This window comes from Herpailurus yagouaroundi, unplaced genomic scaffold (genome assembly GCF_014898765.1).
Source record: "Herpailurus yagouaroundi ecotype Mexico unplaced genomic scaffold, PumYag 190, whole genome shotgun sequence".
Taxonomy (NCBI): Eukaryota; Metazoa; Chordata; class Mammalia; order Carnivora; family Felidae; genus Herpailurus; species Herpailurus yagouaroundi.
In genome coordinates, this window is record NW_024412421.1 from 7,535,155 (window position 1) to 7,555,179 (window position 20,025).

At 44.9% G+C, this 20,025-nt stretch overlaps 1 protein-coding gene across 5 annotated transcripts in view; it reads left to right on the plus strand.

Moving 5' to 3' along the window:
• FTO (FTO alpha-ketoglutarate dependent dioxygenase) overlaps positions 1-20,025 on the plus strand; it is a 393,836-nt gene that overhangs the window by 111,047 nt on the left and 262,764 nt on the right. For all 5 annotated transcript variants that reach the window (XR_005797684.1, XM_040498031.1, XM_040498032.1 and 2 more), the window contains exon 3: positions 15,805-16,429. Coding sequence is in view for 4 of the 5 variants with exons in the window: in XM_040498031.1 (XP_040353965.1) it covers positions 15,805-16,429 (625 nt within the window). In the remaining variant the exon portion in view is untranslated. The remainder of the gene's footprint in view (positions 1-15,804; positions 16,430-20,025) is intronic.

Sequence of the window (20,025 nt, forward strand, 5' to 3'; positions counted from 1 at the left end):
GTCCCTTGACTTCCAGCTCACTGTCCATTCCAGGACGTTATCTATCATCTCCCTTCTCATTAGATCTTCCCTGTCTTTCACCGGATGAGTCCTTTTATGGACTAGTTTTTCCTCCGTGCACCTCTTTCTTAATCCTTAGAGCTCTAGCACATATTCTAACCAAGACATCAATCTGCGCAGGCCAACCCCCTGCTTCAAACCGCGCGGTGGCTGCTCGTTGCCTGGGTCTTGCATTTGTAGCCTTATCTCCCCGTCTCTTTCATCTTGTTACCTACGCTGGACTTTTGTCGCAAGCACCTCAGACCAGCTGCGCGGTCTCATGTTTTGGGCCTTCTTGCTCCATCCCCGGCTGACGTCCCTTCGTTGGTGAACTTCTGTTACCTGTGAGTAACGTGTCCTCTCTTGTACGGTGCTTCCCTAGCACCTCTGCAGCGCGGAGAATTGTCTCTGCTTCCTGTCGTGTGCACCCGTTGGACTTTACGTGCACCTTTACTACCTCCGTGTATCTCACTGATTTTATTTATATGCTCGTCTCCCTCATCCTTCATGCTTTGTACAGGGCCTGGCACCTAAGTAGGTATTTAAATAATTTGCTTGGCCGGATGAATGAATTAATGCACCAATTAGTTAATTTCAAAAACCAGTCATATCATAACGTTTAGTGTGATTTTAATTTTGTTTTTGTCCATGCACGCTCCTCTCTGGGGAGGCGGGATCTGGAAAGGTCTGTAGGATTTACGCAGAAATGTTCTAGGCCGGCGTGGTAGGGTTTTCGATCCTTTGAGCGTTTCTGGTTTTCCAAACTATCTTGAATGAGCACGTATTCTTTGGTAATCAGAAAAAAAAAAATTATCCAAAGCACTTTCCTTAAAACAAGTAAACCCACAAAATGCAATCAGTTCTTAAATCCCTATTGCTATTTTCGGAGACCTGATTACGCACGTTGCCGTAAAGCAGCTGCTGAGCCTTTCGGCTTTGGCATGGTGCGAGCGGTGCTGGTACACGACGAATTAAACACAAAGGTTATCAGCCGCGGTGCTCGCAGCCAGCCCAACACTGGGGGATAAAAGGAAACTCAGAGGCAAACAGAACAACTACCAAGGTGGCCCTTTTATCTTTCCAAGACCCACAACAAACCCGATAACAGGATCTAACCACTTTAAGTGCGCCTTATAATAAGGGCTAGTGCTTCAGCAGACCCTTCCTAAAGCAAATCTTTTCCCTTAGAAGACGAAGTGTAAGGACATGAATAAATAGAAAGTTCTGACCCGACTCCGGGTCTTTTAAACAGGCCCTGGCCACAAGAATGCCAGTCCAGCTGCCAGTCCCAAAAGCAAGGCTTGCTGTAGCTTCTCTGTTGGGTCTCCTCGTTGACCCCACACCCTTAAGTGGGCCGCGTTCTTGCATTCGGCCCTCACAACCACCCCGTTCACTTATGCCACAAAAGTGTATGCAGCAGCTACTCTTCTTCAGGTTTGCGGTGTTGGGGGGGTAGGTATTATCTTTCTCTTTTAGAAATTTCTCTTTAAAAATTTTTGTTTTCAACGTTTATTTATTTTTGGGACAGAGAGAGACAGAGCATGAACGGGGGAGGGGCAGAGAGAGAGGGAGACACAGAATCGGAAACAGGCTCCAGGCTCTGAGCCATCCGCCCAGAGCCTGACGCGGGGCTCGAACTCACGGACCGCGAGATCGTGACCTGGCTGAAGTCGGACGCTTAACCGACTGCGCCACCCAGGCGCCCCTAGAAATTTCTCTTTAGGGGCGCCTGGGTGGCTGAGTTCGGCCCAGGTCATGAACTTGCAGTTTGTGAGTTTGAGCCCCGCATTGGGCTCTGTGCTGACAGCTCAGAGCCTGGAGCCTGCTTGGGATTCTGTGTCTCCCTCTCTGCCCCTCCCCTGCTCACGCCCTGTCTCGCTTGCTCTCTCTCTCTCTCAAAAATAAGTAAAGATTAAAAAAAATTAAAAACAAAATTCCTCTTTAGATCCAGACCAAGCTCCGTATCTGAGCAGCAGAGGTGGAGTTCAAGACCACATTTATCTGCCTCTGAAGGCCCACGCTCTTCCTGCCATGCGGTGCGCCTCCCAGTATCCCATACCTTGCTCAAATTCGAAACACCTTCAGAGACGGTTTTTGGTTTCTTCTGATTGGACCAGAGAGAAGAGAAATAAAACAACAACAACACACTCAAAGGAGAAAAGCGGAGGGAACTTCTGTAGGTTCACTACAGAGCATAAGGAGAGGAGGGGCTACGTAGTCTGAAAACAAACCCTGGCTTCTTACCCCTGGTGGCGGGGGGGCGCCTGGGGGGCTTAGTCGGTCAAGCGTCCAACTTCGTCCCAGGTCACCATCTCACGGTTTGTGAGTTCGAGCCCCTCTGACAGCGCAGAGCCTGCTTGGGATTCTGTCTCTCTCCTTCTCTCTGTGCCCCTCCCCTGCTTGTGCTCTCTCTGTCAAAACAAATAAAATAAACTTAAAAAAAAAATGTTTAAATGTTACCCCTCTTATCCAGAGAAAATGCCTCTCCCGTCAGTATGCCCCCTTGCTTTCATTTCCTGTGTCCCTTTCCGTGTGCCAGGCTTTTCTGGTACTGTTTGCTGTCCTCTTTACTTGTATTTGCTTCTTTAAATCTTAACCCTCTGAGGCAGGTTTTTTTTTTTTTTTTTTTTTTAAATCCCATTTTACAGATGAGAACACTGAGGCACAGAGGGTTTTAAAACTTTGTTGAAGGCTTATATAATAAGCAAGAAGTGTCAAGACCAGGATCTGAGCCCAGGCTGTCTGATTCCTGAGTCTGAATTTTAGTATCGTCCTACCGTAGCTCTCGATGCTTATGGGGAATTGCTCTTTCTTCATCCCCACGATCGCAAATCTCCGTCTCCATCCCTGCTCTCCCTTGCGACTTCCAGTGCTCCGGTCCCAACTGCCTATCGGGTGGCTGTGCCTGAACGTCTCACAGGAACATCTAACCCGACATGATCTGTATTAGTTCATTGCCGACTTCATTAAACATGTGTATTTAGCTCCCTTACTCTATGCAGGAACTGTTTTAGGCATTAGAGATGAAGTTGTGAAAACTGACAGAAGACTCTTCCTTCTTTGAGCTTATTTCTTATGGGGTGGGATGGGAGTGGGGAGGGAAGAGAAATAAACAGGAAACTGAAAAACAAATGTCGGACGGGAACACTGGTATGGAGATAAAGTCCGTGAAGGGGCACTGTAGGTAGGGGATTGCAAATAAGGGGATCGCACAAGGCCTTCTCATAGTGACATTTGAACAAAGACCTTCTGGAGGTTTAGGAACAAGCCGTGTAGGTCCTTGCAGGAAGAATGTTCTGGACATAGGGAACAGCAGAGCCTCGGTATGTTTGAGGGGGAGCCCGAGACCCCAGCATATCTGGAGCGGAATGAGAGAGTTGAGAACAGAAGAGACGAGGTCAGAGAGCCATGGCCCCATGATACGGGAACTTGCTGTCTATGCTGGCCGTGCTGGCTGTGACTCCGAATGACTTGAGAGGCCACGAGAGGGTCTGGGGCACAAGTAGGACAAGCCATGACGTACATTTTGGTGAGGATCCATTTTAGGGGATCCCGCCGTTCATCCTCTTCCCTAGCGGCCGTCCCCTTTGGCCCGTTCATCAAGTCAGACACCTTGCCGTCCTCACTTCCTGCCCGTTGCTTCGAGCCCTCATTCAAGCGCTGGGCCCTGGCAGTTCTGCCTCTCTGTACTCCCTCAAGGTGTGTCTCCTTTTCCATTTCCACCGACACAGTCTTCATTCCCGCCCTCGTTTATCGTTTTCCACCAACACAGTTTGGGGACTTTCCAACTTGGTGTTACCTGTGCCCTCTCCGGTGCCATAGATATTGTGTTCCTATTAACGTGTCTGACCTGTCACTCCTTGCTTGATAAATTTTGCTCGGTCTCGCTTGCCTGTAAGGTCAAGTTCACCCTCCTCGGCGTAGCCTATAAGGCTAGCGACGACCTCTCTGGTCGAATCTTTGCCCCTTGCCTAACATGGAATCCGTCCAACCTTAGACTCCTGTCCTGCGGGGTTTCTTGCTACACCCTGGATCTGCTGTGTCCTTCCGTCCTTCCGTGGCTTGGTGCCTGTTATTCCCCGGGTGTGGAGTACCCTTATCCCCTTTTCTGTCTGGTGAGCATCTACTCACCCTTGAAGACCTTGCTTAACTACGACCTCTTCTGTGAAGATACCGGGAAATCGCACTTGGTTTACTTTCAGGGTGTATTAAAAATCTAGCCACTTCTTACCTCTTCTGTCTTCTACATACACAGTCGCCAGGCTACCGCCCTCTCTTTCTCAGGTGGTTGCAGAGAGCTTTCTGTCTGTTTCAACACCACATCGGTAGCCCTGCTGTTTCTGAAGCTTGAGTCGGCTCCTTACGCTTTTCATGCTCAGAGCCCTTGTATCGCTCCCCGCCTTGTTCAGAGTGAAAGCGTGGGACCTGACGTTTGCCCACAAAGCACCCTGAGTTCTGGCCCCGGAGCTTCTCTCTGCTCCTTTGCTGCCTCTGCCGCCCCTCCTCCTGCCACTCTGGCCTTCTCGCCCTTCGGAGAATCAACCCAAGCACACTGCTGCCCCCAAGGCTCGCACTTGGTGTTCCCTTAGTCTGGAACTCTCTTTCCCGCCCAGGCGCCCGCGGGGCTTGGATCCTCATTTCTTGCATTCTTCTGCTCAGATGTCACCGTATCAGAGGCCCTCTCTGACCAGCCCCTGTATAATAGCATTTCTCTCCTACTTACCTTGGATTTCTTTTTTTCCATAGCACTGTCACAATCTAAATAAGTGAATACTAAATCCATAAAATACTATGTATATTATGGGCCATAGATACCAGGTGTTTATATGCCGTATGTGTATATGGGAGCTCCTGGCTACCATATTGAAGTTTTCTTCTCTTCGTATTCCCAACACCTAGCGCTTTGCAAATAGTATGTGCTCAATAAATATGTACTCAACAAATGAAAAGTTTCCAGAGTCCCTTCCTGCTCGTTTATTCCCTGCTCCCATAGTAGTATATTCATATTTCCATGATGATGAGCGGTTCTTCAGCTAGCGGTTTTTATTTCTATCTGTACTGTTAAACTACGAGGTGCTATAAAACAGGAGCTACCTTGTTTTTATCTTCGTACTTATGGCACCTTGTACAGTGTCCGGTACATAGCAGGTATCCAGTCATTTTAAATTAACACCCAAAAGACGAACCATGCAGTGAGTGAACAAACACCTCTGAGCCGCTTTGTAGCAAACCACACGTCATCACAGGACCGGTCGCGAAAGCTGTGGCAAGGCCTATGCAGTAGCCTCAGAAGAGAGCCTCCTTTGGGAGACCGCTCAGCATCGTGCAGCGGGAGGTTGGGCCAGATAAGTGTCCACCCCATTTGTCTCAGGATGTGGTTGCCCAGTCATGAGCATGTTACAATGAAAATTACACAGAAAATATTATGACTGGTAATGTGTATATACATTTCTGTGGAGTGCAAAATACAAAGTGTTACCAGCAAACTCTACTAACAGCCATATTAGAAATACAGTCTCTTGGCATCACAATATCCTAACACTTTTTAAATGAAGTACCTTTCCCAAGTCACTTGAAGACTATCGGTTTAATTTCACTCTACCGAAGGTTCAGTTCCATTGGCTTCGTTTACGCGAGCCTCCTGCAACACTGGTATCTTCTTCATTTAACAGCAGGTCTGTCCTCTCTGTAGGACGACATCCTTTCAGAACTATCCCTTGATGTGAGAGGAGAAGCAGTAGAATTTTCACATAATGGTGTCAAATAGGTGGAAAATAAAGCGTATTCTCCAGAAAACCTACCATTCATTCTGCATCTGTCAAAGATTGATAAAAGCCCTGGCATGTTGGCAATTTATATCTACGATGCCTTTCCAGCTGCTTATTAAACTATATAATTGTCATTTAGGTGATGGAATCTTTTGTAGACCTCAAGAAATATATTAGGTGACCAGACAACTATTAATATAATTGCATGACTGCATACTCCCTGGCAAAACTTTCATGGGATTAAACAACAAAAAAATTCTAACATACCTGAAAATCTGCCGACGGCAGTTCCAGATCATTGTGTGATAGCTGATGTTTTACATGTACCTGTCCAGAACGGAAAGTAAACTTGCTTGTTTGGCAGAATGAGTTAATAGTCCATTATTTAACGTTGAGTTCTTTCCCAGAGTTACTTGCTCTCGTTAAAGAAAAATTTAAGAAACACTCCGTGGTGTTTTTATGTGTCAGGCACTAGCCTAGTTACTTTATAAATAATTAGATCAGGCATTTAGGATGGAGGACTTTTCCCTTGGATTTTTTTTTTGAGATAGTGACCAAATGAGCCAGTTCGAATATACTATTTCTATTTATTGCATTAAAATCGTAATTTTCTAGAGCCTTCAACAACGTTTTAAATCAGATCTAAATTAGTACAGGAAGTTATATTGAAACATTTTTGAAAATTCAGGGTCATCAAAAAGAATCTCTTGGCAAATATAAGAAATGTCATGAAAATTAAGAATTTTTGAACATGACATTTTATCCTTGATTTTCTTTTTTCTAAAGTGTATTTATTTTGGTGGGGGAGGGGCAGAGAGAGAGAATCCCCAGTGGGCTCCACGCTGTCAGCACAGAGCCCGACACGGGGCTCAATCCCATGAACTGTGACATCATGACCTGAGCTGAGATCAAGAGTCAGACGCTTAACTGACAAAGCCACCTGGGTGCCCATTCCTTGACTGTTCTAATTTAAAAGGTATTTTAGATTTATTTTGGCAAATCTGAAAAATATACAGATGTCTAAAGAAGAAAATTAAAATTATGTCCAGGTTCACCACTTAGAGATAACCACCATCAATTTGTGACCGTATTTTCCCCTAATTTTTTTTTCTGTATTTACATGTCTACATTTGTTTTCTGTTAAAGCTGAGATCCTATTGTCTAAATATCTGGTTATTAAATTTCTTGTTTAATAGTATTTTGTTATGTACGTTTTTCACAAAACAGTACAGATTTTTTCCTAAAGTGTGTTACTTTAGTATTCCATCTTGTATGAATATACCATTTCACCTCTAATCCCCTGTTGGGCATTTGGTGGTTTTCAGCTTTTAATCATAAATAATAGTATGATGAATATCCTTATAATCTTGGTACATTTCTCTAATTCTTTCCCTATGATAAATTCTTAAAAGTAGGAAAACTGGATGGAAAGATATGAGCATATTAGGTTCTGGTAAATTATGTCTAACTGGCCATAGCAAAGTTGTAATAGTTTGCATTCCTGATTGCAGACTATTAGAGTATTTGGTTTTGCCTCACCAGCAATGTGTATTACTATGATAAAATTTTGTTTTTTGCAAATTTGATAGGCAAAACTAAATTAAATATAATATAATACAAATTATGTTAATTTGTATTTTTTTCTGACTTTGGGGCAGTTCAATATTTTTCTGTATTGAAGAGCCTTTTCCATTAATTTATGTGATTTTCTTTATTGATATATATATATATATATATCAATATATATAGATAAATAGGTAGTTGTATGTGTATATGTACATATATTTAAATTTGAAAGATTATTTATTAAGAATATTGTCCATTTTTGCCAAATAGATGGCAAATAGTTTTTTCCAGTTAGTGTTTGCCTTTTTATTTTATAATTCTTTTCATGTAGAATTTAAAAAATTTTGCATATTCAAATGTATCCACCTTTTATTTTTTTATTTTTATTTTTTTTAAGTTTATTTATTTTGAGAGAGACAGAGAGAGCGAGAGGGGGAGAGGGACAGAGAGAGAGGGAGAGAGAGAATCCCAAGCAGGCTCTATGCTGCCAGTGCAGAGCCTGACATGGGGCTTGAACTAATGAACCATGAGATCATGATCTGAGCCAAAACCAAGAGTCTGACACGTAACTGACTGAGCCACCCAGGCGCCCCCAAATGTATCCATCTTTTAAAAGCTGCTTATTGATGAGCTGTGTATATGTACAATTTACCTACCATACAATTCACCTTTTAAGATTATACAGTTCAGTAATTTGTGGTAAATTGGCAGAGTTGTGCAACTATCACCATGGTAGTTTTAGAACATTTCCAGAATGCCCAGAAGATCCCTCCTGCCTTTTGCAGTCAGCCTTCTTCTCCACTCCTAGCTCAGACCCCCACTTATCTGCTTTCTATCAGTCTCAGACCTTTTCTTCTTTTACTCTTAGAAACAAGTCTTAAGCACTTATATTTGAGCCAGCCGAGGGCTTGGAGATAAAGTGGAGAATAAAGCCACTACTGTGTCCTTCTTCTGGGAGATTCAGGCTTGCAGGAGAGATTTTAAACAAATGATCCAGTGAAGAAATGGGCAGAAAACATGAATAGACACTTCTCTAAAGAAGACATCCAGATGGCCAACAGGCACATGAAAGGATGCTCAATGTCGCTCTTCATCAGGGAAATACAAATCAAAACCACTCTCACATACCACCTCACGCCAGTCAGAGTGGCTAAAATGAACAAATCAGGAGACTATAGATGCTGGAGAGGATGTGGAGAAACGGGAACGCTCTTGCACTGTTGGTGGGAATGCAAACTGGTGCAGCCACTCTGGAAAACAGTGTGGAGGGTCCTCAAAAAATTAAAAAGAGATCTACCCTATGACCCAGCAATAGCACTGCTAGGAATATACCCAGGAGATACAGAAGGGCTGATGCATAGGGGCACTTGTACCCCAGTGTTTATAGCAGCACTCTCAACAATAGCCAAATTATGGAAAGAGCCTAAATGTCCATCAACTGGTGAATGGATAAAGAAATTGTGGTTTATATACACAATGGAATACTACTTGGCAATGAGAAAGAATGAAATCTGGCCCTTTGTAGCAACGTGGATGGAACTGGAGAGTGTTATGCTAAGTGAAGTAAGTCAGACAGAGAAAGACAGATACCATATGTTTTCATTCTTATGTGGATCCTGAGAAACTTAACAGAAGACCATGGGGGAGGGGGAGGAAAAAAAAACAGAGAGGGAGGGAGCCAAACCATAAGAGACTCTTAAAAACCGAGAACAAACTGAGGGTTGATGGGGGGTGGGAGGGAGGGGAAAGTGGGTGATGGGCATGGGGGGGGGGCACCTGTTGGGATGAGCACTGGCTGTTGTATGGAAACCAATTTTCCAATAAATTTCATATTAAAAAAATAAAAATAAATAGTTGAAATAAATAAGTAGTTACGGATTGGCACGTGCTGTGAAAGCAGAAAGAGAAGTGTAACGAAGGGGAACGGGGATACGTACGTGAGGGTGGAAGGATTCTTTAGAAAGTGGCCTGGAGGATGAGAAGGTCCTGGCAGGTATAGATTTGGGGGAAAGGGCCTGTCCGAAGGGGGTTGCTCAATGCTGGCCCCTTGAGACCTGTAGGAAAAGAGGCAGATGTGGTTAAAGGGGAAAGGCAGATGAGAGATCAGTGCAAAATTTGGGGGGGGGGATACTTTCCCACATCATTTGTACTGTTTTATTTTTGGAATGCTTTTTTTAATGTCAAGGTATTTACATGTGATACGCATATGGTTGTGTGAGTTTCCCAGGTCTTTAGAATTATTATTCTCCTGTGTTAAATACCTCTTCTGTAGTCTCCAGCCCCACTGTCTATTTGAGCAATGGCAGCTGTAGGTGGGTGTAGATGTGTGTTTGTGTATTATTTCCAGCCTTCCTCCTCTCCCAGTCCCAGAGTGGGTGTGTTCCCAAATAAAGTTCTTGGGAATTCTCTTATTTTGTTTCATATCTTATACTGAGGATTGTTTAGAAGAACCCCAGAACTGTTAAGACAGTATAGAGAAATTTCCTTCTGAACCACTGCTGTTGGTTAGATGTGCTTTGAACATACCGAGTGTTTGGGGACTTGCTCAGAGAATAATTAGTTTAGTGATAAAATTAGAGTGACTGCTCTTGGCTCCAGAATATTCTGTTGTTGCTTACTAGCTTACATCGCTCCCTTCACGAGCTGCATGAACAGAAAGTATGAGATTTCTCTTCTTCTTTTGCAAATGGAATAAGTGAGTATAGAAACTATAAATCCTAAATGCATCCCTGACAGTCTCAATGGCAATTCACAGTGGTGTGCCCCATAAGTCTGCTCTTTGTCAACTTTAAGTTTATGATCCCCCGCCTCAGATAGGCCCTCTGAGAAGCAGGGCAGTCCTACTGTCCCTTCCTAGTAAGGTCATTTTTCCGTATGCAGACTTGACTAATTCATTTTTCTTCTGCATACTTCCAGACTTCCTCCATACCTTCTGTTCCCTGCATTCTGGATTAGGCAGAATAGGCTAGATAATGCTGTAGTGACAAACAACCCTCAAATCTCAGTGGCTTCCCCCAACAATACTTCTTATTCACTTTACATATCATTTGTGGGTTGGCAAAGAGTCACTACCCATTAAAGTAGTAACTCAGAGATCTAAGCAGCCACTAGCCGGTTACTGTGCCAGAAAGAATGTTCTAGAGGGTCTGGCACTGGCAGTGAAGTGCTCCAGGCTGGAAGTGGCAGCCAGCATTTTTCACTGAAATAGTGACATGTTTCATCCAGCATGAGGTGGGCTAGGAAGTGTAAGTTCACATGGGCCCCAAATCCTGGATGATAGGGGAGAAATCCAGAACTATTTGGCAAACAACCCAAATGACCGGCACACGTTCTTAGCTAGTGATTTGTTTGGCATTTTCACTGTGAAAATTGGAAGTGCTCCCCTCTCCCCGCCCCCCTCCCCAAAAATCCCAAAACTTAGTCGTTTGCATATTATCAAGTTTATGGCCCTATCTGAATTTGCATCTTCTTTCTCCCAGTTTATTCCGATATAGGAAATATCTTTCCTCTGATCCAAATGTTTTCTGACCACGTACTCCTGTCCATAACGCATTTCAAGCATACACAGTGGTATCCTACTAAATGTTTAAGAATTGGTTGTCTGAAGGGGCGCCTGGGTGGCTCAGTCGGTTGGCCATCTGACTTCGGCTCAGGTCATGATCCCACGGTTTGTGAGTTCAAGCCCCGTGTCGGGCTCTGTGCCGACAGCTCAGCCTGGAGCCTGCTTCGGATTCTGTGTCTCCCTCTCTCTCTGCCCCTCCCCTGCTCATGCTCTGTCTCTCTCTCTCTCTTTCAGAAATAAATATTAAAAATTAAAAAAAAAAAAGAATTGGCTGTCTCGGAAAACAAAACGAAACAAAACAAAAAAAAAACCTTCAGCGTTGACTCAGTGTTTCCTGATTTCTGTGATGTAAATACTTCCCCATGGCCAATTTCAAGCTACCAGGGCGGCATTACTGAACACACAGTTGGGAGGAGATGTATGCAAGAGCAGGCTTTCTCAAGAGGGATATGAAATGACTCCAGCCCTGGGAGGAGGACGAAGGTCTAGATTCGGATAGGGCTGTAAACTTGATAATATGCAAATGACTAAGTCTCAGGGAGTTTTTTGGCGGTTACTCATAAAGTAGACGTAAGTACTACTTGTATATGGTGCCTTTTTTTTTTTTTTATTTTCAACGTTTTTTATTTATTTTTGGGACAGAGAGAGACAGAGCATGAACGGGCGAGGGGCAGAGAGAGAGGGAGACACAGAATCGGAAACAGGCTCCAGGCTCCGAGCCATCAGCCCAGAGCCCGACGCGGGGCTCGAACTCAAGGACCACGAGATCGTGACCTGGCCGAAGTCGGACGCTTAACCGACTGCACCACCCAGGCGCCCCATATGGTGCCTTTTTCATCCCAGTACTCATATTAAACGTGCGTGCATGTGTCCATCTATCACACGTATGTGGACACATATTTTGGTGCAGCTCGGTTTTTGTTTTCTTCAGGTTAAAAATAAAACAGTGCCACCGTCTTCTCCCCCCCCCAACTCCAGTGGGTTGCCCCACAGGGTACGTTCACACCCCTCACCTGGGAGGCTCCTGCCCTAGACACCCAAGGCCTTTGCTCCTGTAGTTCGTCACCCTGTGTTGCGCAGCAGCATCCTTCTCCTCTCGTTTTGTTCCCGGGAGTATCCTCCCGAGCCCTGGTTGTACCCTCCCGTCTTCCAGTCCGGAAGGTTGGTGCCTCGAGCGGTATCGCCCTTCATCAGCCGCTGTGTTTTTCTGTTCCCCTCCGTAGCACGACCCCTGAGACAGACCTTCATACGTGCCACCTGCTTTCATGCCACCACCAGCCAACTCTCTTCGGACTCTTATCGCCAGCGCCCTGTTGAGATTGCTCACGTCACGGGCATCGATGATGGCCGTGCTGCCGCATCTAGGGGGTACTTTCTGGCCTCATCTTGCTTGGCCCCCCAGGGGCGGCTGCCTATGCCATCCTTCTTGAAATGCTCCTCTCTTCTGACTTCTGCAGTAATACCCTCTCCTGGTTTTCTCCCCCAAAAGTCTCTTTTGCTCCTTTGCTCTGTGGCTCAGGCAATGGCTGCGGGCCCCCTTCTGTATTTGTGCTGTTGCCTCGAGAGAGCTCATCCATTTCCAGGTGTTTCAAAACCAAAGATGTGCCGGGAGCGCCTCCCGCTCTTGATTTTGGCTCAGGTCATGATCCCAGGGTCGTGGGATCGAGCCCCCTGTCGGGCTCTGCACTGAGTGTGGAGCCTGCTTGAGATTCTCTCTTTCTCTTGCTGGCCCCCTTTCCCCACTCGCGCACACACTCTCTCTCTCAAATAAAAGAAATCAAAAATTAAAACCGTTAAAAAACAACAGCAACAAAGGTGTGCCGACAAACGCCACCTGGATTTCCCTAGCTCCACCTGCCCCTCTGAGCTCTGGGTGTGTCTGTGCAGTTGTCCCCTTGCTATTTTTACCTCAAGATTTCGTAGGTATCTTTTTCTAAAAAACTAATTTTTAATTTTATTTTTTATTGTTTTAAATTTACATCCAAGTTAGTTAGCATATAGTGCAAGAATGACTTCAGGAGTAGATTCCTTAATGCCCCTTCCCCATTGAGCCCATCCCCCCCTCCCACACCCCCTCCAGTAACCCTCAGTTTATTCTCCATATTTATGAGTCTCTTCTGTTTTGTCCCTCTCCCTGTTTTTATATTATTTTTGTTTTCCTTCCCTTATGTTCATCGGTTTTGTCTCTTAAAGTCCTCATATGAGTGAAGTCGTATGATATTTGTCTTTCTCTGGCTGGCTAATTTCACTCAGCCTAATACCCTCCAGTTCCATCCACGTAGTTGCAAATGGCAAGATTTCATTCTTTTTGATTGCCGAGTAATACTCCGTTGCATATATGTACCACATCTTTATCCATTCGTCCATCGATGGACATCTGGGCTCTTTCCATACTTTGGCTATTGTTGATGGTGCTTCTATAAACACGGCGGTGCATGTGTCCCTTCGAAACAGCACACCTGTATCCCGTGGATAAATGCCTAGTAGTGCAATTGCTGGGTCGAGGGTAGTTCTCTGTTTAGTTTTTTGAGGAAACTCCATACTGTTTTCTGGAGTGGCTGCACCAGCTTGCATTCCCAAAGATTTTGAAGGTATCTTAATGGCTACGGCTCCAAAAGAGAGCTCCTCATTCCTTCCAATTCTTCCACCTACTATTCCTGTTTTGTCCCAGTCTTTCTTATTTAAGACAAAAAATGATAAGTTGTTTATTTAGTCATTAAATCCAGGAATCTACTAGTCGCCTGTAATTGTTTTCCTTTCTTTGCCCCTCACATCTAATCCATAAGCACTTCCTTTTGCTCTGCCTATAAAGTATGTATTTTACCCGTCCATTTGTCTCTGTCTCTAACTCAGACCATCATCTCTTTCCCCTGGGATGGCTGTGATAGCACCTAATAGAATTTCCGCTTTCACATTTACCTCTTTCCAATCCATGCCCGATATTTTAACTAAGAGTGATTTTTATAAAAGGTCAATCAAATCACTCTTCTCCCCTTGAGCCCTCCAGTGCACTTGGAGTAAATCCCGGTTCCCTACTTGGACCTCCTAGGCTTCCTGTGGTCCAGCCTCTGTCTTCCCTTCAACCTCACCACGTCACTCTGCTTTGGCTCTTTGGCTCAAGTAAAACTTGCCGCCATTTTGTCTCAAGATTGGGCTGGTGTCCTCAGCGCCAGTGTAGTTTTTGGTCTCTTCCCCGGAAAGCTCTCTCCCCAGCTTGTCACGTGGCTGATGCGGCCTTTTCCTGAAGATCACAGCTTAACTGCCAGCTCTTTAGAGAGTCTTTCCTCATCTAATGATATCCCAGTGGTTTGTTTCTGTCCTAGTACTTAATGCATTTTGAGATTGCTTTTCCTTATTTATTACCTGATCTGCTAGAAAACTCTGTGAGGGCAGGAACCTTATCTCTGTCTCATGTGCTCTGTAGACACATAATGAATGAAAAAAATGTATGGAGGAATAAGTGGTCTCACCCTGTTTATCATATAAATGGTAATTATTAAATGAAGACATAGAAGAAATGTGTTTCTTTTTTTTAATTTTTTTTTTCAACGTTTATTTATTTTTGGGACAGAGAGAGACAGAGCATGAACGGGGGAGGGGCAGAGAGAGAGGGAGACACAGAATCGGAAACAGGCTTCAGGCTCTGAGCTGTCAGCACAGAGCCTGAAGCGGGGCTCGAACTCCCGGACCGCGAGATCGTGACCTGGCTGAAGTCGGACGCTTAACCGACTATGCCACCCAGGCGCCCCAAGAAATGTGTTTCAAAACTGGTTAGCAGTACAGTAGTGGGAAGGTACCAATCAGATTAAACTTTACAGGGGTAAATGTAAAATCCTGTGCTTTGGTTAAAAAAAAAGTTCATTGCATTGTGTAGAATCCGGGATCTCTGGTTTGTCACCCGTTCATAAATCCTAGAAGCCAGAAGTGGTCGCTGACAGGGTAATGAAGTCCTCTACTGCATCAATAAATCCATGCATTTCCATATTAGAGGAAGGATTAGCCTACAGTATTCTCTCCCAGTGACCCCAGTGGAATTATTACAGCTTTCTGAATCACAGTAGAATACCTCATTTATTCACTCATTCATTCAACATTTACTGGATCCATTCTGGGCGCTAGTATTATAGTTGTAAACAAAGGTCTCATGGTTCTGGTGTTCATGGGACTTGTTATCTAATTCCCAACGAGAAGTGATTTCTCTTTCAGTGAAAGTACTAAAGCAGAAACCAGTTTGGCACTTACTGGGAAGCAAGGCAGTCTCGTCTGCCCTGGAACCAGACTCTGGAGCCTAGGCCTTCAAATCCCAGCCCCAACACGTATCAGCTACGTGACTTTGGGCAAGTGTTTAAAATGTCTCTGTGCTTCTGGATTCTCATCTAAAAACTGGAGATAATAACGGTGCTGCCACATAATGTTGGGAGCAGCGAATGAGTTACTGTGTATACATGATTTAGAATAGTACTGAGCATTTAGCTGGCACTTAAATAGGTGTTAAAGCGGTTAATTAATAAAATCATGTTGTCTGGAGGGCCAAAGGTTGGAAGACAGGTTGAGGGCAGGGAGAAGTGACCGTAGAGGGACCCTGGGAGATCAAAGCACAAATTATTATTATAGTACTTTATTTATCTTAACGATTGATTGTTTTGAGCTTGGGCTTGTAGAAGCTAAAATCCAGACTGGACAGCCAATGGTAACTGTTTTATTTAGTCTTCCACTTGAGGCTGGAGAGATGTGAATCCTGTTTAGAAAGGCCACCCGCTACCTTGTGTTGTTTTTCCTCCAGATGCTGCCGACAAAGAAACAGACTTCTGGAAATGATAAAATCATAGCTGTCCATGAACACGTATTTTTGCTTTGGTTTTGTTTTAGTGGCAGCTGAAATATCCTAAACTAATTCTCCGCGAAGCCGGCAGCGTCCCCGAGGAGCTCCATAAAGAAGTTCAAGAAGCCTTCCTCACACTGCACAAGCATGGCTGCTTCTTTCGGGACCTGGTTAGGATCCAGGGCAAAGATTTGCTCACTCCGGTATCTCGCATCCTCATCGGAAACCCAGGCTGCACCTACAAGTACCTGAACACCAGGCTCTTTACGGTACCCTGGCCAGTGAAGGGTGCTAGTACGAGATACGAGGAGGCTGAAATAGCGGCTGCTTGTCAGACCTTCCTCAGGCTCAATGACTACCTGCAGATAGAGACCATCCAGGCTCTGGAAGAACTCGCCTGCAAAGAGAAGTCGAATATCGATGCCGTGCCAGTGTGTATAGGGCCAGACTTCCCCCGGGTCGGTATGGGGTCCTTCGATGGGCAGGATGAGGTGGACATTAAGAACAGAGCGGCGTACAACGTCACTTTGTTGAATTTCATGGATCCCCAGAAAATGCCATACCTGAAAGAGGAGCCTTACTTTGGCATGGGGAAAATGGCCGTGAGCTGGCATCACGATGAAAACCTCGTGGAGCGCTCAGCGGTGGCGGTGTATAGTTATAGCTGTGAAGGTACAGTCTGCCCTGTGAAGACGCAGCTCTGGGTGTAACACGACCAGAGTTGTGTAGGCTCTGGAGGTGTGCGCGTGTGTGCGCGTGTGTGCGCGTGCATCTGTGTGTACACGGTGTTGCCTGCCCTCTTGAGGTTTGCCGCCCCCATGTCTCTGCAGAACATACCTCTTTCTCGTCTCGGGGCGCTGCCCAACTCTTTGTGACACGGGACGCAGATGGAGTATTTTCGCGTGTAAGCACCACTGTCATTCCGTCTTTCTCATGCCCAGGAGAACAGATCTTGGTTTCATACAGCCAACCTCCTTTCTCTAAAGCTCAGAGTAGACGGTGCAGTTGCTATAATTAACTTGCTGATAAAGGGCTAGGAAAACAAAAATCTGTCAAATCTTTCCCGGTTCCCACAGGTGCACGCTGCCCATCTTGCCAAACTCCTTTATTGTGGTTGACATCACTGTCTTGATGGGAGTGATTTGTCAAACATGGACTTGTTCTTGGCTTCATACAGATTTGACTACTGTCCTTCCTTGCCGGAAGCGGTTGGAGTAGGTTCTGTGAGCAGACAGTCCTCTATTTTTAGGAGACTCTCCAGTCCCCTATAAGCGCTGCTGCAGTTCGAGTCCTAAAAGGGGTGCTGTGGGTGAACTTGTTCTTGCAGTTTCCGAAACCTGGTCCCCTTGGAACAGAGACCCTAGGCTACCTTTTCGCGGCCTACCGGAACTTTCCTTCCTGTGTTGTTCAGTTGCTCTGGGTGCAGGGTCTCCGCTGTTTTTCAGCACAGGCTCCTGAGACAATTGGGCAGATCCAGGATGGCGTGACCACGCTGACTTCGTTCTTTGCCTGATCATTTGACAGAGGGGTACAAGATGCGGTATTAACCCTGTTGTCTATCTCTTCGACCTTTTTACTGGAAGATGCATGCAAGAGCAGAGTTCTAGATGTCCCATCAGGGAAAGACCTGGAACTTTTAAGGGTCAGTGCTTTCTGAAAACGATTTTTTTCATTGGATGTCGTTATCGCTGTATGCTTTTCGTTTACTAACATGGCCGTTTTTGGAAAAGGGATCTTAAAAGGACGTTCTCGTGGTTCTCTTCACATTTCTTCCCATTTCCCAATCTCAAACACTGCCTCGGGGTGGGTAAGACATTTTCCAACTTTCACCTTACGTCTTCAGCCCGGAACAAGGAACTAGTTGATCATTTGGAAATTTTAGCAGTTTCTCTGGCATCGTAAATAATGATGCTGACCTAAGAAAATTGCTTGAAGGGGATTTGATGCTGTCCTAATGGAAGGAATGGAGATCCTCTGATCTCTAATAAGGCGTTGCCAAGGATTTAAGAATGATCACATCCAAGAACTCTGATGTGAAGGAACAATGGAGTTTGTTAGTTTCCTTCTTAAGGAGGCAACTCTCTAAAATTGAGGCAGTGGTATGTGATAGCTCAGGCTGCTACAAAGGTGTCTTTGTGTTCCCACCTCCTCTCAGCCCCACAGTTTTAATAGTCCTTTTGTGCTCCCAGAGCGTGGGTGATCAAGTCTTTTTTGAAGCCTAGAATGTCGTTCAGAAAGGAATTTAAATTTTTAATGAGTAGTTTCTGTGGTCGGGAGTAGTTAAGACTGATAAAGTATACAAGTCTACATAAACATATGAAGGTTTAGCCTTGCAACTGACTGTCGTCTGGAGGAGGGAAGTGCAGAGTTCAAATCCGTAAGAGCAGAGGGATTCCTTTGTTCTCTTAGCCCCCAGAGAATCCCAGAGCTCTCATGATTATAACAGCAGCAACACCAGGAGCTCTCATTTATTGAGCACCTACTGTGTGCTGGGCATCGGTATAAACATTTGACATGTATTGACCCATTTTGTTCCCGTAACAACGCTGTGAACCAAGTGCTGCTGTTCTCCTCATTTTACGGATAGGGAAACTGAGGCACGGGAGGATGACTAACTTTTACACGGTTGTACAGCTATTAATGAGCAAAGGTGGGATTTGAACCCAGACATTCTGGCTTCAGAGTCCTAACAGTGAAGGCCAAGTGCCTTATGAGCAGATATTTTCTACCCTTGCAATACAGCTCCCTCTGGGATTTGGGTTTCTAAAGTGTCCACCTCTGGAAAAGTGAAGGGAATATTCTACTTGCTCCTCCTCGCAGGTCCTGTATCCTCTCCTCTTCTTCCCGCCACCTCACTTCTCTCCCCCCACCGCGACATCCGCTATAGCTTCCTACACATGCTCTCAGGTGATTGGAATGCATTAGATAAGCTTATTCTATGAAATGGAACCTCTCTCTAGGTCTCCGGCTGTGGTGTTGGGTCAGATGGCTTACAAAGCATGTGCCTTGAACCTGTTTTCGGTGGATGCATTTCTTCCAGACGACTTTTTCCAGGTGACAAGGGATATGTTTACTTCTCTGGCCTCCTTGTAATCCTGCCAGAAGTATGGTAAGGGTGGACCTTGAAAGAGAGCCACTTGGGTTAAAATCACGACTAGGGTTAGAAAAGGCTTTAAGGGAGTGAAGAGAAAGGAAATTTCAGCCAACTGTACTGTTTTCTGGATCCTTGAACACGTTTGTCAAGCAGCTGCTCAAGGAGGTTCAGTTAACTGTTCTAGACACTGCAGAGGATGCGGAAGTAAATCAAAAGCTCTTCTTGTGTTGAAAAGATGGATGAAATAAAGTGTGCCCTTGTGATTATAATTACGAAATGAGGAAACGTCAGGTCTGGAAGAGACTTTTGAAGTCACCTAGTTCAAGTGTCTCATTTTATACATGAAGACACTGAGGCAGGGAGAATGGCAGTGACTGGTCCAAGGTCACATAGCTACTTAGTGATAAGAGAGCGTTTCATGCCATAGGAGCTCCTGCAAATGCATTAGGAGTTCAGAACAGAAGTGATTACTTCCTGCTGAAAATTAAATTCAGGTGCAGCTTAAGATCCTTCAGGACTTTGTTCTCAATGCCTTTTCCTGGAGAAATCTTCATGTGGATTTATTTTTTTTATTTTAAAAAAAAATTTTTTTTTTCAACGTTTTTATTTATTTTTGGGACAGAGAGAGACAGAGCATGAACAGGGGAGGGGCAGAGAGAGAGGGAGACACAGAATCGGAAACAGGCTCCAGGCTCTGAGCCATCAGCCCAGAGCCCGACGCGGGGCTCGAACTCCCGGACCGCGAGATCGTGACCTGGCTGAAGTCGGACGCTTAACCGACTGCACCACCCAGGCGCCCCTTCATGTGGATTTATAATGAACCAGTCATGCCTCTTTGGTTTATTTCTGTGAGTAGAGGTCATCGAGAAGTAATTTGTATAGGGTACATGTAATTATATGATAAATTCATTGGCTTCACAAGCAGTCCTAGTTAATAGATATCTCCAGTAAGAAGATTGAAATGGTACACTATTTAATCAGGAATGGCTTCAGGGAATCATGTGTAAATAGGCAGAGTATTTGATTTTCCTATGCTAGCTTTGCTGGCAATTGCTTGTTACTCCTAGATACAAACACACACACACACACACACACACACACACACACACACACTTTAGCAGGGAAGGCATTAACAATCTATTGTTTAATTGTTCTCCAACGGGAATACCTTCAA